Raw genomic sequence first — 26,377 nt, forward strand, 5'->3', positions numbered from 1 at the left:
GGGCCCTCGGTCCCGCAGCTCCTCTGATCTCCCTGTGCTTCCTTTGCAGCCGGAAGAAAAGTGCCAGTCGGAGGTAAGCAACGGAGTGCGGGCGGGCTTCCCCTTCCTCCGCCATCCACTCTGCAGCCCAGCTCCACCTGGAAGTGGGCTCTCAAAGCACGTAACTCTGTCCCTTCTTGTCTGTAGATTCGCAAACTGCGGCGGGAGCTGGATGCCTCCCAGGAGAAGGTCTCGGCTCTGACCACCCAGCTGACAGCAAACGTGAGTGCAGACACGGGGCAGCAGCCATGGGCGGGGGCGGCGGTCGCGGCGGCCTCCTCAGCATTACTTCACGGGTTCCTGGGCCGGAGCACCATGGAAGCCGTGTGATACGTGTGATACAATAAAGAGGACACAGGCTCAGCCTGGGTGTGCAGGTCTGCTGATACTTACAGGCTCTGAGCTTTGGGCAGATTCTTCCACCTCTGAGCTTGTATTTGCTCCTCTGTACAGTGGGTGAAGATAATACCTCTCAAGGTTGTCTGGGATCAGTACCTGGAATATACTCTAAGTGCTCAGAAATGTTCATTTCCCTTTCCCTTCCTCTTTCCGAAAATTTCCATCTAAGGGGAGAAGGAGGTGGAGGTGGTGGAGGTGGTGGAGGTAGGGAGGGTAAAGGCAATCTAAGGCTCCACAAAAAAATAGCTGACTGCTCTGTAATTATAATATACACAATTACGTGTTCAGGGGGCACTGCCAAGCGGCATTCAATTCAGCAACTGTTTAAGTGCCAACTATGCCCCGGGCATTGTGGGTTCAACTGCAAAACAAGCAAGTCACTGTCATCTTGGTGTTCTTTGTCTGGTACAGCAGAGAGACAAAACGATTTTGCTATAACATGATAACTGTTGTGATAGAGATCGAGGGAAAAGGTTGTGGGAATATGGAGGAGGAGCACCTACCTCAGTCTCAGTAGGGATAGGAGGAGGTCAGGAAAGGCTTCTTGGAGGAGGTGACATCTGGTGGATACTGTGTAGGGCAGGGTGCACAGGGAGGACAGCATTCTAGCCGAAAAGAATAATTTGTGCAAAAGCCCAAGGTGAAGCTCTTGGTGCATTTGGAGATTATGTAAGTAGTTCGGTGTGATTTAGAACGTATGGCGTGGATGGAGGGGAGGAAGAAGTGGGAAGGAAGGAGGCACCAAGGAAAGGCAGTGGTCAGGGCACAGCACAGAGGCTCTCGGCTGTTCGGTGGGAAATCTGGGCTTTCATCTGAAGTTAGCGGAACCCTCTCAGTGAGTTTTTTTTTTTAATTTATTTATTGATTTTTTAATTGATTTTTAGAGAGAGGGGAGAGAGAGAGAAGGGGGAGGAGCAGGAAGCATCAACTCCCATATGTGCCTTGACCAGGCAAGCCCAGGGTTTCGAACCAGCAACCTCAGTGTTCCAGGTCGACGCTTTATCCCACTGCGCCACCACAGGTCAGGCCCTCTCAGTGAGTTTTAAACAGAGCTGTGAGGTGGTCAGGCTTGCCCTTAGAATGCTTCTCTCTCATGCCATTATAGAACTAGAGGGGTCAGAATAGAGGCAGTGGTCTGCTACCCCAGCAGACCAGTCTGTAAAGGAGTCCTGCTGCAGGGCTGACAGTCCGGAGGCAGAGCCTGAGGTTTGGAAGATGCTCAGATGCCTCTGGGGGCCAGGCTTCCAGGAAAGCCTAGCCCAGCCTGAGACCACAAACATGTGTGTGCAAGCCGGTCAGGAAGCAGCCTGCATGACCCCTCAGCATGCTGTTAAGCAAAAAGCAATTTCAAAAGGTTGTCTTCCTTGGACCAAGAAGCTGAGTTAGTACTGCAAATTAATATTTACCTAGAGTTTTTGCCCAGGTGATTCCTGGCTTATACCTGAGTCTATTTAAGGAAACCATTTCTCTTTAAAGTCTGCACATAAGTACCTTGCCTAATGCTGTCCCTTAATTACAAGCTCAATAATTGGTGATTGCTGTCCCTAGTATTTATTTTTCTGAGCTCGTTTGCATTTCTAGAAACAGACTTTTTCTTTCGGAACCCTAACATCCTAGGCCACTGTGTGTTTTGTCATCCTTCTTTATTTTCTCTACCTCGTCCACCATCACTAGTGCTATCCAAAGAGCATCAGAAATTGACGTAAGGCTTAGATCCTACTCAGAAAAGCAGCACAGGTACTTTTCTGAGGGCAGACTCTATCAGAGCCACCATTTGAATCCAGAACTGAGCCAGAGCCAAGAAGCCAGGATCTCCTGGGTGTAATCCGAACATATGAGATTGGACAGCAACCCCTTCCTTGAGTGATGCAGAGCCACTCCCCTCATTAAGAGTTACAGCTGTCCCCGTTGCCCCGTACTAATCAAGGCCGAGTAATTTACTTATAATGAACTTGGGTGCATTCTCCCAACGACTTCCTGCTCCAGAGGACTTCCTGTTGGGCCATTCGGAACCCTGCTCTCTGTCCCAGTGAGTCCGAGTGAGGTCCCTTACCTTACTGTTATTCTAAAAGCACGCGCTCCTCACAAATGCCATTGAGTCCGGTATTGTTTTATTTTTATTTTTTAGCCAGTATTTTTTTTTTTTTTTTTTTGCATTTTTCCGAAGCTGGAAACGGGGAGGCAGTCAGACAGACTCCTGCATGCGCCCGACCAGGATCCACCCGGCATGCCCACCAGGGGGCGATGCTCTGCCCATCTGGGGCGTTGCTCTTGCGACCAGAGCCATTCTAGCGCCTGAGGCAGAGGCCATAGAGCCATCCTCAGCATTGGGCCAACTTTGCTCCAATGGAGCCTTGGCTGCGGGAGGGGAAGAGAGACAGAGAGGAAAGAGAGGGGGAGGGGTGGAGAAGCAGATGGGCGCTTCTCCTGTGTGCCCTGGCCGGGAATCGAACCCAGGACTTAGCCACTATTGTTTTAAAGTAAATATTCAGCCTTAACCACACACCCCGGGCAGTGCTATCGTGTTTCATTGTCTGCCCGCTCTCCCACAGGCCAGGCTGGGTTTGTTTTTCTCGGACAGACTACTCAAAGCCACCTTCTCTGGGTGTTTCTATACCACTGTGTTGCTTTCCCCGGGACCGTGAGGACGGTGCTGGAGGAGAAGGCTGTTGTGTGGCTCAGGACCGGGCTTGCAGCACGTCAACCCGTGTTCTCACAGTTGTGTTCATGACACCAAGTTGGTCCCCTTGTTCACCAGCAAAATGCAATTCTCCAGTTCCTCAGAACAAATGTGGTTTCTTCTTGAACTTTGCAAAAACCCTTTCTCACTAGCAGTCTTCCTCGGGTTAGGTGTTTGTTGTTAATTGAATGGAAAATGTGAACCCCCCCCCCAACAGAGTCATGGGTGGCAATCAAACAAAGATTTGAAATAAATGGAAATTAAGTGACTTAAATTTGACCTTGTCATTCCTTTGAAATGCAAGGATAGCAACCGCTCTTTGTTACATATTCATGTCCTGGTCCCCTTTCTTCATCCAGTATGTGACTGTCTTGAATTAAACTGGCTTTGGTTTTGCCACATTCTGCAGGGCAAATTAACGAATCTCTCTTTATTTTAAAATGCAAAGGCACTGTCTCAATTTTTAAGAGTGAGAGGGCATGCAGTCAGGGAGAAACTGGCTATCCACTTGACGTTTCTGTTACAAGTAGCCCCGCTCCCCGCCAGATCCTGCGGCTGCTGGGAAAGGGCTCTACGGTTGATCTTGGAGATGATCCTGTCCTCCACTGCTCCTGTTTGAAGGAGTCCAGTGACAGAGGCCTCTGACTCACTTCTCAAATCTCTCCTCCTTAAACTGCGGTGTCCCCTGACCCTCCTCCCTGCCCAGGGCAGAGATTCCTCCCCCACCCGGTTGTTGTCCAGCTTCTCTTCTTCGCTGTATGCATCCCCCATCTCTTCTTCTAGATTTCTCCAACATGATCAAATCATCACTTCTCTGAAGACTCTCCAGTGTCCTGCTGGTCCTTCTCATTCCTCCTGTAGCCCCCGTGTCTACCACCGCTCTCCGGGAACCCTTTGTTGATCTCCTTGGCCCTATGTTCTGATAGTATCTTTTGTCACTTTGTCATTCCCAGACCTTTTCCTTTCCCCACAGTGCCCATTTATTTCCTGTGTTTCACAATTCCTTAACAGTCTATAGGCCATTTTTCACCTGTATTGTTTCATTTAATGCTCATAATAACCCTGGGAGGAAAGTATATATATATATTGCTCCCATTTTATGGATAAAGATACTGAAGCCAGTAGGATGAGATGATTTGTCCATGCTTTATCCTTGCTTTTAACACTATTATCCTAAGTCAGCCAACCAATACGTCACCTCCTGCTGTGGAAGAAAGAAGGCTTGCTGTTAGAACACAGCGTCGCCTCTCGCCCTTGAAGAGGGTTACAGAGAAAGGGGCAGACAGGACAACGCCACATTTCTCCTCTCTAAGATACACATTTCCTTTCACATTTTAACATCTGTGAAAACTAGGTGTATACTTTAATCAGCAGTATTTTTTTTAATGTCCTCTAATACATAAGATAATGGTGCAGCTGGTGCCCTGTGCTAACAGAGGTACACCAGAGAGTGCAGCGGAGCTCAAGGGGAAGCACCAACTCCCTGGGGGAACAGGAGAGGCTTCTCTAAGAAGGGAGCAGATGGGCCTTTCAGCGGCTTCTTATTAATCAGAATCATAACAAGCAACATACACCAGCCACTTTGTTCATTCATTCTACAAACATGCTCCACAGGAGCCTTTACTGTGAGCCTGGTGTTGGATGAGCAAAAGGTCGTCCTGCTGTGTAATAGACACTTGTGAATCAGCAATCACAAGAGGACATGTATTTTTGACTGTGATACCACCAAATACCAAATTCTCAAAAGGTCCGGAGTGCTTTTGAGAATAAATATGGGGAACCAACCCAATCCAGGGGTGCCATGAAGGCATGGGCTGTGATCTCTTGAGAAGGATATGCAAAAATTAGTTAGGGAGGCAGCTGGGGGGTAGAGCATTCCAGGCAGAGGGGGAAGGATGTATGAAGGCCCTAAGGTGGGAAGAGGCCTGGGCATTTGAGACCTGGAAAACTATTGTTGCCGAATCCCAAACCCTGGGCAGTGGGACTCGAGAGGAAAGAATCAGATGGGCTGACTCACACGGCCCTGTCTTTATGACCGAGCTGGGCGGAGGCGCTCATACCTTACAAGGTAATGTAACTCAGACTGTGTCTTCCCCTGCAGGCGCACCTCGTGGCTGCCTTTGAGCAGAGTCTTGGCAACATGACAATCAGGCTTCAGAGTTTGACCATGACGGCGGAGCAGAAGGTAAAGCAGAAAGGGTGCTTTGTTTTCCTCCCTGCTTGGACTTCACCACCCACCCAGAAACATTATTCTCTTTCATTCCAGATAATTGTGCAGATTGTAGTGTACTTCTTGAACCATTGGAATTGGATTGAAAAGAGTAGGTCTTGTTGAGTGAAAATCTGACCTAGGTAGGGAGGCAGTGACTATCAGTAACGGATCTATCCTAGTCCTATTCTTACTGTTCATGTACACACGTTGAAAATCGACTCAACTTAGTGTTTGAGACAAAGGTTTTGTTTCAGACTCCTTTACTTCCTACCCTCCTCTGTTGAAACATGCACTACAGTTGAACACTGTACAGAGAATGATGTTAGAATAACCATTATTTTTTTTTTTCTGTGCCTCAGGATTCAGAACTAAATGAGTTAAGAAAAACCATTGAGTCCCTAAAGAAACAGAATGCAGCTGCCCAGGCTGCCATTAATGGAGTAATTAACACACCCGAGCTCAACTGCAAAGGTAAAGGAACAGAAACAGCCTTCAGACAGTGAAAGATGCAGCCTCCCAGCAGGGGGGGGGGGGATGTCCGAAGGTTGAGCAGGTCCTGGAAGGCAAACACTTCATCCCGGTCTGCCCTCTGGGAAGGTAGCTGTTCCATCTCCTCCTCTTCTCTGCTATATCTCAAAACTGGGAGAAAATTTATTTCTATTGGCAAAGTGTCAAAGTATTTCACTGCCCTTCCCTTCACTAATGCTGTGATATTTACACATTGCTGTGGAAAAAACCTGAAATGGGTTCCTCTCATATTCACGCAGGAAAATACTTCTGAGTGAATTGCTTTGTCCTTGTGTCTCTTATTTGGGGTACAATGTGGGTGTGAGGACGAGTTATCTCCTGCAATAATGATCTTAACAGTAATAATAGAAGTCACAGTGACAGCTGGCATTTACAAACCACTTGCTGTGTTCTACGCCCTGTACTCAGCATTTCGATTATTTAATTAGTGATCACGCTTTTCTTTCTACAACAAACACACTTATGAGGGCAATACTGGTCCTGTCCACGTTGTATGGTGGGGACACTGGGTTTCAGGGGTGAGAGTTACCTCCCGAGATCACAGGGTAGCCAGAAGCAGAAGTGGGACTAGAACCCAAGTCTGTCTGACTCTGAAACTGGTGCTCTTCAAAAGCAGGAAAACTGTCTGCAAACTTCATTTTGACGTCACGGACATTTCAGGCAGTGTTGTTTCTGGTCCCCCTGTTGAACGGGCCTCCTGAAAGCTAGATGATAGAGCTAACATAGGAAGGATTAGCCAGCGCTGGCCAGGCAGAGTCGGGGGAAGAGACATGCCAGGAAGAGGGAGGGCATACGTGAGGTCCCGCAGATGGCAGGAAGAAGGCTAGTGCAGCGAGGAGGGGGCACCAGAGTCATAGGTGGTTATTGCCACGGTTCAAAAAACATCATCAGCCTGACCTGTGGTGGCGCAGTGAGATGGAGCGTCGACCTGGAATGCTGAGGTCGCCTGTTCAATACCCTGGGCTTGCCTGGTCAAGGCACATATGGGAGTTGATGCTTCCTGCTCCTCCCCTTTCTCTCTCTCTCTCTCTCTCTCTCTCCTCTCTGAAAATTGAATAAATAAAATCTTTAAAAAAAAAAATCCTCAGTGCCTAACTCAAGTTTAAGAGAGCTGTTGTTGGGGGAGTTCTCTCTAAGCCTCCCTGGACGTATGTAAAGTGGAGAGAGAGAGATTGCCCTCATTTAACTGACCACACCGTGTAGCACCTACCTGCCCAAGGACCTTCATACCAGCAGCAAGGAACAGCAGGTCACGTCTGATGGGAGGCACTTAGGAGTCCTCGGGTGCGGGGGCTTCGGTGTGAGGGTTGTTTCCTGGGACAGAGGAGTGGGCTCAAGGCAGCAGCTCTGACGTCCTTCCTGCCTCGGGCCTGCAGGAAACGGCACCTCCCAGGCTGCAGACCTCCGCATCCGCCGGCAGCACTCCTCCGACAGCGTCTCCAGCATCAACAGTGCCACCAGCCACTCCAGCGTGGGCAGCAACATAGAGAGTGACTCAAAGAAGAAGAAGAGAAAGAATTGGGTGAGTGTACCTCCAAAGACTCTCGTGGGCGCTGACCAATAGAGTCAGTCCCAGATCCGGTGTCCGTCCCTCCCCCCCCCCCCCCAAGAAAGCCCAGGCAAGCTCTTAACTTCAGAACACAGACCTTTGGGAGTAAATCCAAAGGAGTGGTTTGTGGATAAGTTTCTACCAAAATCCTCATTGTGCTCAGCCAGACTCGAGAGTTCATGAAATCCCCACCACCTTGTAGTCTTTCTGTTTCATGAGACTTTCTGTGCAGTACTCATCTTCCATTTCATATCTGTGTCATTCCCCCTCGTCATACGATGGCCAGAAAGTCCCAGGTACTAGAGCGGATTTACTTTTTAGTGGTTTCTTCTCAGTTTCAAAGTATTTTTTTTTTTTGGAGTGTTATCACTAATTATCCACTGTTAATCATAGTCCTTTATCTATTTATTCACACAATTGCCTATGATAGATTTAAACCTCCCTTCTCTCTGAGAAATTTTGACCGTGCCCTGTAAGTAAAGGTTTCATAGTGGTGATGTTAACAGTTAGTGATGGGTTCTAAATTTGAGGGTTATACCCCAAAATGGCAAGTTTAATAGAACTCGCCTCCAATGCCCCAATGCCGTGTTTCTCCATGTTTCCATGATCCCAGTGAGCTCCTTGACTTCTTGCACAGTGACATCGTGAACAGTTTTCCCCATTCTCCTGGGGAAACGACACTCCCCCCCCCCCCCAGTCTTGAACTCTGCGGTTGAGGCTGGAGTTCTGATTGACATCTGCTGCTCCTTGTCTTCAGTCTACGTCGATATTAAAAGGCCCCACTTGTCAGTGCTGACGGCATCGTGTTTTCACAGTAGCTTTAATGTCCTTGTTCATTCCATACACTTCTCACTCATTTTGTGTTATCTTGGATGGGTGGCGAGGTCTGGTGACAAAGGAGTTGAGGATTCGGTAATTTCGGTTATTGATGACTTGTACTGGAGGCAAGCTAAAAAGCCAGTGTGGTGTGACCCTCTCATCATTCTGATGGAATTTTTTCTTCACGTGACTAATGGCTTTTAGTCAACCCATTTGCTGTGACTTAAACAAACAAATTAATTTATGTTTGTTCTTTCTAATCTGCTATCGATCAATATGATCTGATTGTATTATCAGAGTGGTTAGAGAATGCTTTTCTATGAAAAATTCTGACTATCCGTTTTTCTTCAGTTTAAGAAATAAAACATATTTATTTTGCTCTGAAGGTTACTCAGTGCATTTGGGAGGATGCATAATCCCAAAGTTTAATTCTATCTAAATTTTGTAATCTCTTCTTCCTGGCGTGTCACGAGAGGTAGAGGTTGGTGGCTGATATGCCCTATCTTTCTGTTTCTAAGACTTGTCTCTGAAAGTATGATCAGAAGTAGGAATAAGACAGAAATGGGATCTGACTTCACCCGCATGCTGGACATGCAGTTTGTTATGGATGAAATGTTGATGGGAGAAAATTCCAACAACCATTTCAGACAGGCCCATTTTCTGAATTTCTCAGTAGGAGATAAAGCCCACAGACTACGTTTTCAGAAGGAGAAAGGACTTCAGGAGAAGGAGATTATTTTTTAAAAGCCCATTTTTCAAGATGTACCTTTATTTTTTTAGCCTAGAAACTGACATGCTTGTCAAGGCTCTCAGAAAAGACATTCCACCTTAGTTCTTTATGTTCTCATTAGAATTTTTAGATCCATCTCACAGTTTGGGGGACTTTGTGACATACCAGTTTCTTTTTCCCCGTATGGTTAATAAATTCCTTTAAGACATCCATTTGTTTAGTAACACGACGAGTTGTCTAGTTCCCTGCTGACTATGTTATCTCATGTGTCCACAGGACAGCAGTAGTTCCTAATTACATATATAAAAGAGCTAGCAGCCATGTTGGGACCAGTGCAGTAGTGTAGCTGTATCCTTCCATGCTGAGAAAAAAGACATGCCCCCAAAAATGAAGACTTAGAGAGGTGACTGATGAGAGACGAAAGGGTGAGAAGCCCAGGGAGGGGGGGCGGTCGTGTCAGGCAGAGAAGCTGGAAGAGCTTGGATTGTGAGGCACTTCCAGACTCATTGTTTTTTTTCCTCGCGTAACGGAGGACGATGGCCCCCGTGCTCTGAACGATTTGTAATCTGACTGGAAGCCTCCTCTGTGTGTGGTGTTCAGAATGAGTCGTGTTGTGTCTGAAAAGTCCGAAGCTTTCCCTGTCACTGGCTTTCTCTGTTAAAAATTGTCTTTTTTCCTTCCCCCTTCCCCATTTTTTGCTTGCATTTTCTCTGGCAGGTCAATGAGGTAAGCAAGACTGTTAATGTCAGATACCAAGCTAACCCATCCATTGATATGACTAACCTCATCCGCACCCGTCACCCTGTCTGAGCATCCCGCTTTGTTGCTGTGTCGTCTCATCCTCCCGACACCCACCTGCTGAGCCAGGCTCTGTCTTGCTGTTGGCATCCAGTCTTGAATTGAGAGTAGGCATGGAATGTTGTTACCCACAGGTCCAGCCCTTAAGCTGTCCACACCAGATAACTCTTCTTCCCTGAATGCACTGAATAGAGAGAGCTGCTGGGAACCCTTCCCGTTGGTGGGAGGGAAACGTGGGTGAACTAATCGCCCTTCCGCCTGCATGTCCCTGTTTTGCCGAGGCCTGAGTGCTGGCCGCAGCCCCTCCCCGGCTGACAGTCTTGTCCGTTCAGTTACGCAGCTCCTTCAAGCAAGCTTTCGGGAAGAAGAAGTCCCCCAAGTCGGCGTCCTCTCATTCAGACATTGAGGAGATGACGGATTCTTCTCTGCCTTCCTCACCCAAATTGCCACACAACGGTTCCGCAGGCTCCACTCCACTGCTGAGGAACTCTCACTCCAACTCTCTGTAAGTCTGTCCGTCGGGGTCAGATGATGTCTTTGGCCCTTGGAATCCTCTCAGACAGGAGTGGCCAGGAGTCCTGCTGCGATAAACTGCACCTTGTGGTCCTTGCTGTCTTGTCTTCGTAGGATAATGCGTGTTTTCAGTGTGTTAGGACAGAGGACCGTAAGAGACGTAGGTTTTTGTTCTAGCAGTGCCGTCACTTTGGGTAATTAGTAGGTTGGCCTTGGGCAAGTTGCTTAAGCTCCTTTGTTTCCATTTCTCTATCAGATTGGGATAACGGTTGTCTACTTATCCTAAGGATTGAACAAGAGAAATGGACGTAAAAGAGCTACCAACTCTTGCTGTGACGGGAAGATGGTGTTATATAAGTGTTGGCAATTTTAACTGAGGTTCTGGTTCATTTGGGTGACAAGGCTTAGAGTGATTACCCTTTTCTTCTTTGATGATAATTTGGCGTTGACTTTCTGAGGTCGGCACTCAGAAATTGGGAGTTTAAAAAAAGTGGAGAGTTTCGGTGGCAATTCTCTTGACCAAAGGGCCTATGTTTTGTAGAATGACTCATCACCCTGGACTCCCCTTGTGAATTTAAAATAAGTTCATTTGTTCAGAGCTTTAGGGGAACACAGCTGGTTCTCTTAAGTGAGACACACGTTTGCTCACTTGGCGTTGATTTAGGTGCTGTTTCCCTTGGTCACTGATTACATAGAAGGGACGCATCATCTGCTTTTGCCCAGCCAGCCTCCCATGAGTCCCACTGAGCACCTACTGGTCAGTCTCCATCTAAAACCATCCTGTGCCCCATCTAAAAACATGAGGACCAGAGTCTAAGGGCAAGAACACATTAGGAATGGTTTGGAACAGACCCAGGTAAGGATCCAAGTGTCACCTTAGAACAGGGGTCCCCAAACTACGGCCCGCGGGCCTCCTGTGGCCCCATAAGACCATTTATCCGGCCCCCCGCCGCACTTCCGGAAGGGGCACCTCTTTCATTGGTGGTCAGTGCGAGGAGCACAGGATGCGGATACAAAGCCCAGCGTCACTCACGTATAGTACTACTTCCGGTGATGGGGGACGCACATGCCACGGCTCCAGAAGCACGTCATATCACTTGTTACGGCTAGCAGTGACAAATATGGAAGCGGACATTGACCATCTCATTAGCCAAAAGCAGGCCCATAGTTCCCATTGAAATACTGGTCCGTTTGTTGATTTAAATTTACTTGTTCTCTATTTTATTTATTTATTTATTTATTTATTTATTTATTTATTGTATTTTTCTGAAGCTGGAAACAGGGAGTGACAGACAGACTCCCGCATGCGCCCAACCAGGATCCACCTGGCACGCCCACCAGGGGCGACGCTCTGCCCACCAGGGGGCAACGCTCTGCCCCTCCGGGGCGTCGCTCTGTTGCGACCAGAACCACTTTAGCGCCTGGGACAGAGGCCAAGGAGCCATCCCCAGCATCCGGGCCATCTTTGCTCCAATGGAGCCTCGGCTGCGGGAGGGGAAGAGAGAGACAGAGAGGAAGGAGAGGGGGAGAGGTGGAGAAGCAGATGGGCGCTTCTCCTGTGTGCCCTGGCCAGGAATCGAACCCGGGACCCCTGCACACCAGGCTGACACTCTACCACTGAGCCAACCGGCCAGGACCTGTTCTCTATTTTAAATATTGTATTTGTTCCCGTTTTGGTTTTTTTTTACTTTAAAATAAGATATGTGCAGTGTGCATAGGGATTTGTTTATAGTTTTTTTTTATAGTTCGGCCCTCCAATGGTCTGAGGGACAGTGAACTGGCCCCCTGTGTAAAAAGTTTGAGAACCTCTGCCTTAGAAGGTGGCACATCCCTATCTATCCCTCTCTCTGACTCTCTGTCTCTGTAAAAAAAAAAAAAAAGGGGGCAGTGGCACAGCTGACTTCCTGCAGCAGTGAGAAAGACTGCCCCTGCCTCCTAGGGCTGGCTTCCGTCGGAGACTAGGCCAGGAGAGGAGGAAGGCTGAAGCTCAGGTCATGTCCCGGAACAGCGATCCACAAGGGCCTGGGAGAGGAGGGCCACTGTGCCTGGGTTCGCGTGGCCCCTGAGCTAGCGTGAGACAAGGGAGCGTGGTGGCTACAGACACCTCGGTCTCCTCATTGTGAAATGGGGTTCGTTACTTCTCCCTCACTGGGTTTGTGTGAGGGCCAACTCAGATGCCACGTGTGACGGGCCTCCGTCTTCCTGTTCATCCTCTTTCAAGCTCAGGAGCCGTCCCGGAGTCCCCTTACCCAGTCAGCCTGCCCGCCCGCTGAGGACAGCTGCTACACAAGGGTCCCGAGGCCAGCGTGCCCCGTGGGTGCGGGAAACGTGGGCACGAGGGTTGGCTGGGTCTTTGTAGCACCCCCACCGCACATCCTGTGGAGCACAGGCTGTAGAAGAGGAAACGGAGCGGGGGCCCCAACTTTTAGCAACCCCACCCCCAGTGGAGCATGGCCCTCCTGGGGCCTTCATTTTACTGACTTAAGTCAGTAGCTCCTCTTCCCTCGGGCAGAGTGCACTTCTAGTACAGGCGAGAGTAAAACCTGACCAGGGCAAGGGAGTGGGGCACTGAGGACTGGACTCCCGGCCCCAGCCAGGCCCTGTGTTCTTGTGTGAAGGACGAGACCAGCGGTTGAGAATGCGGGTCCTTTCTGACCTGCAGGGTGCCTACGAGGTAAATAAAGGACAGGTTGCCTGTGACTGTCACACATGCCATCATTCCAGAGCAGCCCACTTTAGTTGTTTCCTGATCAGGAAAAAAAAGCAGCTCCTCGTGCATGCTTTCTTCATTGATGTAAGCGTTGCATATAACACCCTGTGTGAGCTGGGCACTGCTCCAGATGTTCTGCAGAGACCAAAGAGGATGTTAGCCAGATCCCCACCCCTGGGGATGAGGACTAGTAGGGACAGGACATGGCACACCTTCCTCCACTTCTGAGCTTCTGCTCGCTGCCAGCACTTGGCTTAGCTCCGGTTACAACAGTGCACAAGACAGATACATCTCCTCGGTAGACACTGTGTCCTGGAGGAGGGACAGACACGTAACAGAATCCGTCTGAGTATACAGTATTAGAAAGATCAGGTAGTGCTCAAGGCTTAATGCTGGGGATGCAGGTAGCATGTTGGGATACAGAGTCCCGCGGCAGTGCAGTGTGAGGGTGGTCGGGAAGGGCTCCTCTGAGGAGGTGACACGTCGGTTGAGAGCTGCGTGACAGAGGTGACTCTGGTGCCTTCTGTCAGCAGCTCGAGCCTGGGGCTTCCCATAGGAATGTTTCCCTCTGGTGCCCTCCAAACTCAGTGCAGGCAGTCCTCCTCAGCAGGGGTCAGCAGCGTGGCGGGGTACCAAGTCTCCTTCTACTTGAGACCGCTCGTCCCACAGGGCCAGAGTCCTCTGCTGGGTGTGTGTGTCTAGCCACAGGTGGGGGAGGAAGAAGTGCAGAGGGTTTTGTGGGCCGTGTCTGGGAGAGACACATGTCACCTCTTCCCACAGTCTCTGGAGCAAGACTCGGGGCCATCCCATCTGCAAGGGGACAAGTGATACTGATGTGTCAGAGCGGGGCTGGGGGGGGGGGGGGATGGGCAGGGCGGCCAGGAACCTGGGGCTGGACGTCTGAAAAAGAGAGGGATGTCCAGCGTGGCTACCACATAATGGGCAGGTGGGAAACGAGGCCATGGAGACAGGTGGAGCCTAGAACGTGTGAGGCTTTGAAGTCCATCTGCATCTGATTTCATATGACGGGTAGACACTGGAGAGATTTAAGCAAGAATGTGAGATCTGACGTAGTGCTTCGCAATGATCAGTCTCTGTTTTGTGAGTAAGGAACACATAGGGGACAAGAGTGGAGGAAGGGAGAACGTGGGAGAGGGTGAGAGTACCTTCCCCTCACCCACCCCGCTCTGGTCCACTCCTTCTTTGAACACCCCAGCCACACTCCCCGCCTCTAGCCTTTGCCCCTCCTGTGCCCTCTGTTGGTACACTTTTCCCCAAGATGTTCATTGCCTGCGGCTGGCTGCTTGATATTACCTGATGAGTAAGGCCTCGCCTAGGCACCCTGCAACAAACAGCACCCCGTCCCCAGCCAGCACACCCTGTTATCTCCTCTCTTCCCCCTGCCGTTTCACTTATTCCTGTTGCAAATATCACAGACCTGTTACGCACATTTTTCCTGGTTCTTTTTCCTCTGTCCCCTACCATCCTCCACCGCCACCCAAGACTCAACAGTCTAAGCTCCATGGAGGCAGCCACTCTGTTGGTTTTGCAGACCTTGAAATCTTAGGTGAAATGAATGAGTGAGGGATGCTAGGTGTCAGTTCTGGGTGCACGTAGGATATATTCTAGAAGAAAAGTGGAAGCACGTGGAGATGTGTGAGATGCCCAGGAGACATTCACATGGCGATGCCAACCAGTTGGTGGACGTATAGAGTTGGGAGGCATGGGCTTGTCGCTGGCATTGAAAGCCTGGAAACTGGAGGGCGTCTCCAAGGGGTTGGATGGAGATGGAGAAGAGCCAGAGGGGCAAGGACTGAGCTCTGGGACACTGATATTTGAGGAAGAGAAAGGAGAGCAGCTGGTGAGAGACCCGGGGGCTGAGAGAAGAAACGGGAGGCAGGAGAACTCTCTGGGTCCACATAAGATAAGGAGAGAGCGGCGATGATGTACCAGTGCAGAGGCCCCCAGACACCACCTGGAGGACTCTCCCTCCCAGCCGCGTCCCCACAGGGCCTGGGCCCGGCAGGTGCCTGGCTCCCCAGCCTTTTGGACATTCCACAGCGTCTCTGAACACTGGACGCTGTTTGTTTTGGGTTTACTTTTCCAAGGGGTGGGCAGAGTGAATGCTTCTTTCCATCCTGGAAGGGTTTGTAAGAATGTGCAAGTGTAGCTGTGAGAAGCAGTTCAAAGAGAGCAAAGGCAGAGGAGCCAGGACTTAGAAAGGGTCCTATCCCATGTGCGAAAGGAATGGCGATGTGGGAAGGCAGTGTTTCCCACGCTCAGGGCATTGAAAAGTAGGTATGCCACCAGCCCTGCCTTCTGGACCAAAAAGTGGGAATGTGCTGGAGTAACATGTTAGGAACTGAGTGGAAATGGTATATACATCGGCTGCTTCAGTATGTCTCCGGTGAAGTGAGCAGACTTGTGTGGAGTGCTTACTGAGGGCAGGGATTGCCCGGTTATCAGGGACATCACCGAAGTGTAGTGTGAGAAGGAACCCGGGGAGAAGGTCTGCTGTGGCCAGTAGGGATGGGGACTGACTCCTGGAGCTGCTGCAGAAGACCGCGTGTTCACCCGCATCTCCGTGTTGTGGGCCATCGCTCCCTGTGGCCTGGCAGTAGTGTGTTTCTGGAGGGAGCACGGGAGGGCCTTGTGCGGTTACTTCCCACACAGACTTCCTTCATTCGGGTTTGCTTCCCTGCATAGAATCCTGCGCCAAGCTTTGCGAAGTTACCTGGGCGCTGTATTCCACAAAGTGGGTGGGCGCGGAGGAATTACGTTGTCTCTTGCTGAGAAAGCTTTCTGGGGAAAGCGGGTACGGACCATCTGAAGGAGAGGGGAGCGAAGCGCCTTGCTGACACAGTGGGAACCAAAGCCAGCCGCTCCCTGCAGTGAATCGGAGCCTTCGGGGTCTGTGCAGGGCATGGTTTGGCCGAGACCAGAGTGTCACATTGGAATTTAGTTGACTTGATACTCCATTTAAATCAAGAAACTGTAGACCTCTCAAGAACCAGTTTTTGCAAGCTACTGTTGCAAAACTTCCAAACCAAAAACAAAACAAAAGCATGACTATAGTTAAACCTTACAGATCGGAGCTATTCAAAGCGCAGGGCTGAGCAGGGAAGGGATGGCCTGAATGCTGAAGACGTTTCTGTCTCTCCAGGCCTTTTAGTCCCTTTTGGCGTGGGTTTCTCATAGGTGTGAAATGGAAGTAGGCACAGCGTTTTCAGGAGTCCATTGGAGGTTTCAGAAGATTTTGAAGCAGAGAAGTTGCCTTCGCTGCTGGCAAGTCTGACAAATAGGAGGTGGTTTTACTCTCTTTGTGTCTTTCAAATCGAAATAGTTCAGGTGCAGGTCAAGAAGACTGCAATTGAAGGATTTTGTTAATTTTTCGTCTAGCCTTTCTGCCCCCAAAATACAGTGAAGTCTCTTTTAACAATTATAAATGGTTTTTCTCCGGCAATTAGCATTTCCACACCCTCAACCAGTTTTACAGGTCAGGTTTTGTTTGGCCCCAAATCCAGTACTTTGGTTTTATGGAACGGGTTCACTTGATTATTTCTGCAGAGACCACATGCTCACCATGCCTTTCAGAGATAATCAGCTTCAGCTTTCTAACTTTATGAACTCAGGGTTGTTTTGTTTGGTTTGGACTTTTGGGTTTTTTGGGGTTTTGTTTTTTTTTTTGTCTGTAGTCCAAGAAAGTCGAAACTTTCTATCCTGGATCACCCCTCCTTCCCAATCCTGTGATCTTTGAAATTAACAGAACTTGTTTTTCATAGAACCATCTTTTCTAGCATTACAATTCGTCGTGACCTTTATGATCTTCCATCGTGTGATGACGTGCCAGGTCTCTGAGGAGCAGATTTCACTAAATCAAACAAGGAGGACCTCCTCTTAAGAAAGAGGGGCTCAGTGGGGTCCCCCGGTCCCTTTGATTGGGAGTGTGGCTGAGAAAGAGAGACTCCCGGCTACACTGCTGTGTGCTGTTCAGATAACACTTTGGCTTCCACGTCCCGTCATCCTCTCTGCTCTCTGACTAGGTGTTTCTCTCCCTTGCCGTGAGCTTGTGGCGCAGTGCTGAGGGCAGAGGAATGAATGAAAGCCGCTCCCAGACATCTAGAGGAGTGCGTCTTAGTGACTAAGAGAACTCACTCTCTCCACCTCTATCTTTAGGTTCCTTTCTTTTTATGACAAATAAAAATCACCCCCGAGGCTGCCTGACCCTGGATTATCTAATCTTTTAAAACAGACAGTTGACCTCATTTCTCTGAGTGGGTTTAGATCTCAAGGATCTAAATGACACCACATGTGGTGTCATTACAGGGGCCCAGCTGTGTACATATTGGTAGGGGCTAGGAGTCAAACCCCCAAGGTTACTACTACTCCCTTTTTCTGGCTCTGTTTGTCCTTAGTTATTGGAGTTTTCTAACAGGCACACAACAAAACCATTCCGATTGCCAGAGCGCCGCAAAGAGAAGAGTACAGGGGAAGCCATAAAATCTGTGCGTGTCAGGTATTTCTGATATTGTCACCTCCAGGAAGCACCAGACCCCTGGTTGTGCGGGGTTACTAAGGGATAAACCTGATGAAGGACCTGGACCCGTGGTCCCTGGAGGCCTGGAAGGAGGTGAGTGTAGAGCTGCCTTTGTCAGTGACGTGCCTCTTTCCCTAGGATTTCCGAGTGCATGGACAGCGAGGCCGAGACAGTCATGCAGCTCCGCAACGAGCTGAGGGACAAGGAGATGAAGCTGACGGACATCCGCCTGGAAGCCCTCAGCTCCGCGCACCAGCTCGACCAGCTCCGGGAGGCCATGAACAGGATGCAGGTGAGAGCCAGGGAGCGTGGGCGGGGCCGGGGAGCGTGGGCGGGGCCCGGGGCTGTCGGGGAGGATGGGCACATGGCTGGTCCCCACCACACCCCAAGGCGACCGCAGAACCTGGCGGCAGTCCTCTCACATAAAGACCAATCTTTTGAAAGTATGAGAGTAACCCTGTTCCTCCTTGTGTGAGACTTCCAGTGGCTCTCCTGCTGCTCGTGTCTCAGTCTACTTCACCTGACCTTCAAGGCCGTCTGCAGGATGCTTTCCTCTCCTAATCCCCCCACAACTGCACGTTCCAGGCCCTCCTCGCCAGCCAGAGGACCCGCTCCCGCTCCCCTCGCACGCGCAGGGCTCTCTGGTTTGCGTTCTTCCTCCGCCGGGGCGTCTTGCTGCACATCCACGTGGGCCTTCCCGGGAGGCTCAGCCTGATGCCTCTCCCTCCACAGGCCTTTCCAAGTCCTGCAGCTGGAAGATTGGTGCCCCCACCTGAATTCCTGTACAACCCCTCTCACCTTTTTTGCCATAGACTGAAGGCATTTGGGTCTTCTGAGCTATTCTTTCTCTGGAAATAGCACCACTGTTTAGCGCAGAATAGGTCCTTTATAAATATTCACAGAATGAGAGACCTCTGTGGGTTCTTCTAAATCGGACCTCCCTGGAGGGCAGCATTTCCCAAAGGAGGTTCTGTGGAACACTCCTTCAGTGGGAGACTCTATAAACGGGACGCTCCTCCATCAGCCGTGTTGGGAAATGCTGTGCGGTGTGCCGCTCTCAGCTCACCATGCACAGCAGCTCCATAAAGGCTCAGAATTCCCGCAGTCAAGAAACCTCTCCAAACCCACCATGGCTCAGACCTCTTAGGAAAGATTCCTTTTCACTTACCACTCAGACTTTAGGATGCATTTCTGAGGCCTTTTCAAAGGCCACCTTTCTGAAAGGAGGGATTCTCCTCTGCCTCGCCTGGGCTGCCCACTTAATCCCTGCAGGGGACTTCCAGTCCTTCCCCCAGAGAAGGCCTGTTCACATCTAACGGCGCAGTAAATGAGCATCTCCCTTACCCTTCGCAGAGTGAAATAGAGAAGCTGAAAGCAGAGAATGACCGGCTGAAGTCGGAGTCTCAAGGCAGTGGCTGCAGCCGGGCACCCTCCCAGGTGTCCCTGTCTGCCTCCCCTAGGCAGTCCATGGGCCTCTCCCAGCACAGCCTGAACCTCACGGAGTCAACCAGCCTGGGTGAGTGGTGTCACCGGGCTGGGGGCAGGACAGGGCCTGCAGCTGGCACTCCGGTCTCTAAGCCAGAGCCCCAAGATAAGCAGGTCAACAGATCAAATGGGAAGGCAACAGGCGTGTGTGCACCTGGGGGGTGTGTGTGTGTGTGTGGGTGTGCGTCCGCTGCCAACATGAGCCCAGCCGTTAGACTGCTGTCATGCTTTGCTCCAGCGCCTCAAGTTCTCCAGCCATGAGTTTGGATCCCTTCGCCCACCATGCTGAGTTCTGTTTGATTCATTTTAAGAGGCTGATGTACAAACTGAATGCTGCATACAAACCCTACGGCCGCTGGTCCCACTTGGGGCAGTGGCTTGATCCGTGGTCCTCCCGCCTTCGGGCTGGATTCCAGGCGGACGTGGTAATTCGCGAGCTGGTCTAGGTCTCTCTGTAAGCCTATTGAGGCTGACGCTTTGATTTCTTACCCATTGATGCTGCTGTCGCTCTTTTGGTTGAGTCTCACCCTTGCACTTCCATTTGGCAGGGCACATTGTCAGCCTGCTGGTTCCTTGGTTGGTCCACCATTGGTTTCTGTGGTTGCATTCTCCATTCTGCCCTCTGCCCTCCCCTGCCACCCCCACTTCCCCTGCACCCCGACACCTGGTTTGTCCCACTGCTGTTCCAACAAGCAGTGGGGGTGTCAGGAAGCCAGCTTTGCTGTCCCATGTGCCTAAGGCTGTTGATGTTTTCCATTCGCAGACATGTTGCTGGATGACACTGGTGAATGCTCGGCTCGGAAGGAAGGAGGCAGGCATGTTAAGATAGTTGTCAGCTTTCAGGAGGAAATGAAGTGGAAGGAGGTTAGTTGGATCCCTTTCCCTGCTCTGCCTGTTCCTCCCCCAGGTAGAACTACCTAGCTTAGCGATTTCACCATCAAACCCTATAACCTCAGCGCCTAAGGTGATTTGGAAGTACTACTAACGCTCTCCTCAACTAACCATAATCCCCAGCGGCATTTTGACACAATTAAAGTGAGCGAATAGCCCTTCCCTCTCTCTCATGCTTGGAAAGTCTAATAAAGAGTAGTAACAATAGTGCTACATTCACTTCCACGCAACTAACTGAACACTGACGTCACTCAGCAGTGGCTTTTCTGAATTCAGTATGTTCCCAAAGCACCTCAGAGGCAGCTAAGCACATTTAGCAGAGACGGAACGGAAGTGAGCTGCCCAAGAGCAGCTGTTTTATCCGGCTGTCCGAGGCTGCCGGTGGAGCTGATACTGACAGAGGCAGCCACATCCAGGGAGTACAGGGGCGGCTACACGTGAAGCTTGGGACGTGCCAACTCACTGGGGGTGAGGATGGGGAATCTGAGTTTTCTGAGGAGCTTCTGTTCTCGTCCAGAGTCTCAGGAGGCCACATCTCCAGCAGGCTCTATTTTTGAGGTAGAAGTAGGAATTGAAAATCAAAGGTGATTTTTTTTAGTCTCATGATTAAATCCAAATGATGCTCTGAATGACCATCACACAACTAAATGGGACAAGGCTTCATGAGTCGCTGTGTCAAGTCCCCTTCAGTTTTTGGTTTGTTAGCTCTTAGCATTCTAGTCAGCCTGGCTGTTGTAGTCTCTGAGAGCTGGGGAACCGTGGTGCCCACCAAAACAAAGCGTCTGCCGCCAGACCCGTCTCTGCCGGGCTTTCCACGGGGCAGCTGCTGGCGCTCTAGTGTCTCTGAGGGACTAGCCCCAGGAGCGCAAGGGCTGCCAGGAGCTTCAGCATTGTGTCAGCTAGAAAGATCCAATAAAGAGCTTCACTTTTATAACCTCGCTGGTAGAGGGGGGAAACTCATTCTTACAATAAATGTAGGCGATACCTGGGAATGTGTTATGTTCTGGTGATTACCAACACGAACAGATAGATTATTACAAGAGTTTTATGAATCACTTTAAAAACTGTGTGGTTCTGGATCACTGCAGAAGCCAAATGAAGTTGGTTGACCAGATGTTATTATCTACATTTTACAACTGAGGAGCCTAAGACCCCAAGCATCTCTTGCTGAAGGTTACAAAGCAAGCGACAGGGCCAGGTCACCTCACTGCGGCCTGGTGCTCTTTCCTCTGCTGATTTTGCTTAACTTCCATATACACTCCTCCTTGCCCCCCACCCTTCACCTAAATCTACGTCTTTATGAGCATGTCAGATATTTTAAAACCCAACAGAAGGGAATGTTCTATTAGCTTCTCTTTAATCAGTGTAATTAGTTGGCCCGCACTATGCAGAGACATCTGGACAGAGATGAAAAAGATTACTTTTCTGTAAACTTCTCAGAGTTTTATTAGTTTTCTCGATTGAGCATGTTTTAACCTTTAATTAGAAGAAAAGCAATAAACATTATTTTAAAAACAAAAAAAGAAGAAAAGATAGAAACCTATTCTATCCTAAAGGTGTTTAAGATCTAGCAAGAAGACAAACTTTAATTTACAAATAAGACAGAAATACCTAAAAGTAAGCAATACAGACTATGCAATTATATAAGTTGTATACAGAACCATTAAAGCAATGTGAGCTCTGAGCCTGATGAGTTAATCATTGAAGGCTTCCTGGAAGAGGTGAGTTTGTAAACAAGGTTTGGAAAAGGCAAAATGGCCGTCAGGAAGAGGGACAGCATTCCAGGCAAAGGATGTGATCTGTGCGCTGTACAAGGTATGTGTTTAAAAGAAGGTACTAGATTACAGAAAGGAGATCTTCACTTCCTACCCCATAGGCTCCTGTTTTAGCAATAGAGCAGGGAAAGATATTAAGACTGTTGCATTCAATCTGTTATATCTGATGTTAAAACAAATAGGACTTTTATTCCCCTCTCAAACCATTGGTGAAGTTCTGGGACAATCTGAGTCCTTGCTAAACTCTTGTCAGAAGAGATCCACCTGTTTTTCACCTGCGTACATTTCCTTACCCTTAGGATTCCAGACCGCACCTCTTTCTCATTGGCTGCATTGGAGTCAGTGGCAAGACGAAGTGGGATGTGCTCGATGGGGTGGTTAGACGGCTGTTCAAAGTAAGTGTTTTCAGGAGACGACTCGGGCAGTCTGCCTGAAGTGGGGCACGGGGGAGGCTGGGCTTAGCGAGGGAAGCAGGGTTTGTGTCCTGAACCTGGCCATTTCTCAGGCTCATCCCCTCTCCCATATCATTATGTTGCTGGGACTTGTCGCCTGGCACTCAAATGATCAGAAGGAAGGTGGTAAGTACAGACTGCTGATGGACTAAATCTCAGCTGCCCTTGGTGGTCCTTGGTGAGCCAGTGCATCATTTCTCAAGCATTGAGCAATTTGAACCTCTGACAATGAACTGCTAATATCTAAATTCTGCTTTCACCTTAGAGTTGTGTCCAGTTGCATCTGCTTTGAAGTGTGTGTTCTTTGGGTGGGTCTGAGACATCTGATTTTCTTTCTTTATTTCAGACTATTTAATTGGCTTGCCCACGTCCTTGCCAACACTTCATTCTGTGATTTGTGTTGCAAGTGACATTAACATCTGATCAGCGGTCAGTGTCAAGGATTTTGGCATCTTATATATTTTTGTATTTATTTTAATCACATCGTTGGGGTGGGTGTTTGCCACAGGAGAAGCCACTCATGGGTGCTGAGGTGAACCTTGCAGTATAATGTGGTTTAAAGGAAGCTTTCTAACCTTTAAACGAAGGATACTTCATTCTATTGTCCTGAAATAAGTTAGCAGCCATAAGTGTTCACTGATCATATCCCCTGTGCAGTACTAGTGACCCACAGATTGTGCGTTTGAGACCATGCTAAGCACCTTCCTTACCTTACCCCAAGTTATGTTCAGGCCTGTGAAGAAGGAGCTACTGTTTTCCCATTGAAAGGTGAAGAAGGTAAACCTCAGGTTGGGTCACTTGCCCGAAGTCATGAATCTACAACTAGACCATGTTGGTCTCCTTACACTGGCCTGACTTTCCTTAACTAGTACACGGTAGTCTCTTTCTAGCATCTAAATACAGGTGATTTCACACAGAAAATTCTGTTCTTTGACCAAAGATCACCCGTCATCTGCACGGGCCAGTCTATAGAAATGTGAGCAGACAGCCTGACCAGGCAGTGGTGCAGTGGGTAGAGCGTTGGACTGGGATGCGGAGGACCCAGGTTTGAGACCCTGAGCTCACCAGCTTGAGCGCGGGCTCATCTGGTTTGAGCAAAAGCTCACCAGCTTGGACCCAAAGTCGCTGGCTCGAGCAAGGAGTTACTCGGTCTGCTGAAGGCCTGTGGTCAAGGCACATATGAGAAAGCAATCAATGAACAACTAAGGTGTTGCAACGAAAACCGGATGATTGATGCTTCTTATCTCTCTTCACTCCTGTCTGTCTGTCCCTGTCTATCCCTCTCTCTGACTCTCTCTCTGTCCCTGTGAAAAAATAAATAAATAAATAAGTAAATAAATCTACAAACCCACAAATAAGTCTTTTTTTTTCTCTCTCTATTTTTCTGAAGCTGGAAACAGGGAGACAGTCAGATAGACTCCCACATGCGCCCGACCGGGATCCACCTGGCACGCCCACCAGGGGCGATGCTCTGCCCATTCGGGGCGTCACTCTGTCATGACTAGAGCCATTCTAGCGCCTGGGGCAGAGGCCAAGGAGCCATCCCCAGCGCCTGGGCCATCTTTGCTCCAATGGAGCCTCGGCTGCGGGAGGGGAAGAGAGAGACAGAGAGGAAGGAGAGGGGGAGGGGTGGAGAAGCAGATGGGCGCTTCTTCTGTGTGCCCTGGTCAGGAATCGAACCCGGGACTCCTGCATGCCAGGCCGATGCTCTACCACTGAGCCAACCGGCCAGGGCCACAAATAATTCTTAAAAAAAAAAAAAAAAAAAGGAAATGTGAGCAGACAGGAGATGCTAAGCACAAGGGCAGACCAGGCCTGCTGCCCAGGTTAATACCTTGTGTCTGCTGGTGGCCAGTTGGGTTAGATAGACAGCAGGACTGAGAAGAACCTGTGAGGCGTTATATGTGAGGAAATGAGGCGGTTAAAGATAGAGGTCTGCCTGACCTGTGGTGGCGCAGTGGATAAAGCGTCGACCTGGAAATGCTGAGGTTGCCGGTCGAAAACCCTGGGCTTGCCTGGTCAAGGCACATATGGGAGTTGATGCTTCCTGCTCCTCCCTCCCCCTTCTCTCTCTCTCTCTCTCTCAATCTCTCTCCTCTCTAAAAATTAAAAAAAAAAATTAAAAAAAAAAAAAAGAGGTCTGTTACTGGGGTTCCACCTTGGCCATCTTTCTGGCCAACTCATAGCCCATGACTCTTCGTGCAAGTTCACTGACTGGAAAACCGTGTGGTCACACACCTAAGAGGGAGGGGCTCTTCTGTATTTCAAACTAAGGACGCATCTTCCTGTGTCAAGTTCCAACAGCTGCTTTCTTTCTAGCAGCCCTGGGTTTTGATCTTTTGGACATCAGTATGCTTGTTGCTCTGAGCCAAAAGAAGGGGCTGGTGGAGAGATTTCTTGTCCGAGTCACTTCTTCATACATTCTCCAGCACCATTCACAGATCCTGATATCTTCAACACATCAGCAGAACTCAGGAAAAGCAGCCTAACTTTTCCATGCCTGGTTGATCCAGACCGAACAGTCACAGTCTTGTTAGGGTTCCTTCCCCACACATGCACCACTAACCAAACGGATCTGCATTTTAAGAGGCCTGTGATAGGAAGGCACCGTCCCCATAGAAAGCCAGCTCTTTCCACGCCCGTTCCACAGTCGACTTCAACCCAGGCTTTGGCAGAGAAAGAAGAGAAGGTGACTGTAGATCATGCAATGAAAACATGAGTCATGGGCAGACTTTCAGCTGCATCTTTGACGGAGTCTTTGTTTTTTCCCCAGGAATACATTATTCATGTCGACCCAGTGAGTCAGCTGGGGCTGAATTCGGATAGTGTCGTCGGCTACAGCATCGGGGAGGTCAAGCGCAGCAACACTTCTGAGACCCCCGAGCTTCTGCCCTGTGGCTACCTGGTGGGCGAGAACACTACCATCTCGGTGACCGTCAAAGGTACCTCGCCGATTGCAGAGGCCGGAGCTTTGGAGCTTTCAGGAATTGCATTTTTATTTTGTGACGTGGCCTAGCAGACCGTGGCCGCAGTTCCGTGTGTGCGTGTGGATGTGGGTTGTGGTGGTGGTGGTCGTTTTCCTCTTTCCAACCACAGTTACTCTTATCTAAGCAAGCTGAACCGTCTTCAGCTTTTCCAACCACCCTCGGAAACAAATAATTTTAGTTTATTGCTGAAATTATATAACAAAAGGCCTCATTAGCCTGATGACTCTGAGATGATGGAATCTTAATAGCCTTGTTGAAATGGGGCCCCACCAATGCCAGGGAATTACTCTTGCCAGCAAGCCTTGGACGGGATCCCACCCTACAGATGAGAAACCACCACTTGCTGTAGGCTAGAGAGGCGTCGCTCTGAGCACCCCAGTGAAACGGCTGAAGCTCTCACCCACGCATGATGCTGCCGGAGCTTCCGATGGCCTCATCATCCAAAGATGTGAAGCGCCAGGCCAAAGTGTGTTCTGTGGAATTCCAGGCCCACAAAGTATTTTGTGGAGGAAAATTAAAAAAAAAGATTTCGTGGCCAAATAAGTCTGGGGAAGTGCATCAGTGTCCCCATTAGGATGTGGGGGGCAGGGGGCAGGAGTGTATTGGCACACCAGATGTCCCAGTTCTTGCCATTCAGAATGCTGTTTAATCCAGGCAGACACAAATGCATTTGACTGCAAAACCCCATTTTCCTAGATTTTATGAACCACCTGAAGAGCAGAGCAGCAAACAGTGCGCTGGCAGCCGCCTCCGGGTTGTCCTGTTCCTTACTTCCTGGAGGGCACTGAGCCCTCTAGTGTGAATAGTGCGGCTCGGGGGGCGTGGGACGCACATGTTGTTTCCCGACTGGCAGGTTTTCTCAAAGTGCCGCAGCATTCCTGAGTGGGAACCCGGATCTCGCTCTGCCCGTGACAAGCATGAGGTACTGCGTGGACTTCCCACATACCCTTACCCTGCTGGCAAGTGAGATTCCACAGTTGTGGCCTTGGACTGCAAGTGGTAGAGCCGCGTGGCTTTAGCAAGAATGGAAACATCAAGGCCCTTGTACCTGGAAAACCCAGGATATGCCACCAACACAGCAAGCTTCAGGTGTCCCGGCGGGGCCACCAGGCCCAGCCTGACCTCAGCTGCTCTTATTTTTTGAGCTCTCTGCACATGGAATGGTCCTGGCAGCCCTGACTCATCTTTCTAGCTTAGGAACCTAAAAGAAAGAAAGACATTGTCTTTCTGGAAAAGAGCGACAGAAAATGTTTCGGGGTGGTTCTGCCCCGCT

The 26,377-nt window shown here is 49.6% G+C and overlaps 1 protein-coding gene across 7 annotated transcripts in view; it reads left to right on the top strand.

Moving 5' to 3' along the window:
• The window catches only part of NAV2 (neuron navigator 2), a 405,016-nt gene that overhangs the window by 358,283 nt on the left and 20,356 nt on the right, over positions 1-26,377 (top strand). For all 7 annotated transcript variants that reach the window (XM_066251118.1, XM_066251119.1, XM_066251121.1 and 4 more), the window contains 11 exons: positions 50-73; positions 187-261; positions 5,220-5,303; positions 5,690-5,801; positions 7,235-7,380; positions 10,087-10,259; positions 17,653-17,806; positions 18,868-19,030; positions 19,763-19,863; positions 21,965-22,060; positions 24,891-25,059. In XM_066251118.1, coding sequence (XP_066107215.1) covers positions 50-73; positions 187-261; positions 5,220-5,303; positions 5,690-5,801; positions 7,235-7,380; positions 10,087-10,259; positions 17,653-17,806; positions 18,868-19,030; positions 19,763-19,863; positions 21,965-22,060; positions 24,891-25,059 — 1,297 coding nt within the window. The remainder of the gene's footprint in view (positions 1-49; positions 74-186; positions 262-5,219; positions 5,304-5,689; positions 5,802-7,234; positions 7,381-10,086; positions 10,260-17,652; positions 17,807-18,867; positions 19,031-19,762; positions 19,864-21,964; positions 22,061-24,890; positions 25,060-26,377) is intronic.

This window comes from Saccopteryx bilineata, chromosome 1 (assembly GCF_036850765.1).
Source record: "Saccopteryx bilineata isolate mSacBil1 chromosome 1, mSacBil1_pri_phased_curated, whole genome shotgun sequence".
NCBI classification, from domain to species: Eukaryota; Metazoa; Chordata; class Mammalia; order Chiroptera; family Emballonuridae; genus Saccopteryx; species Saccopteryx bilineata.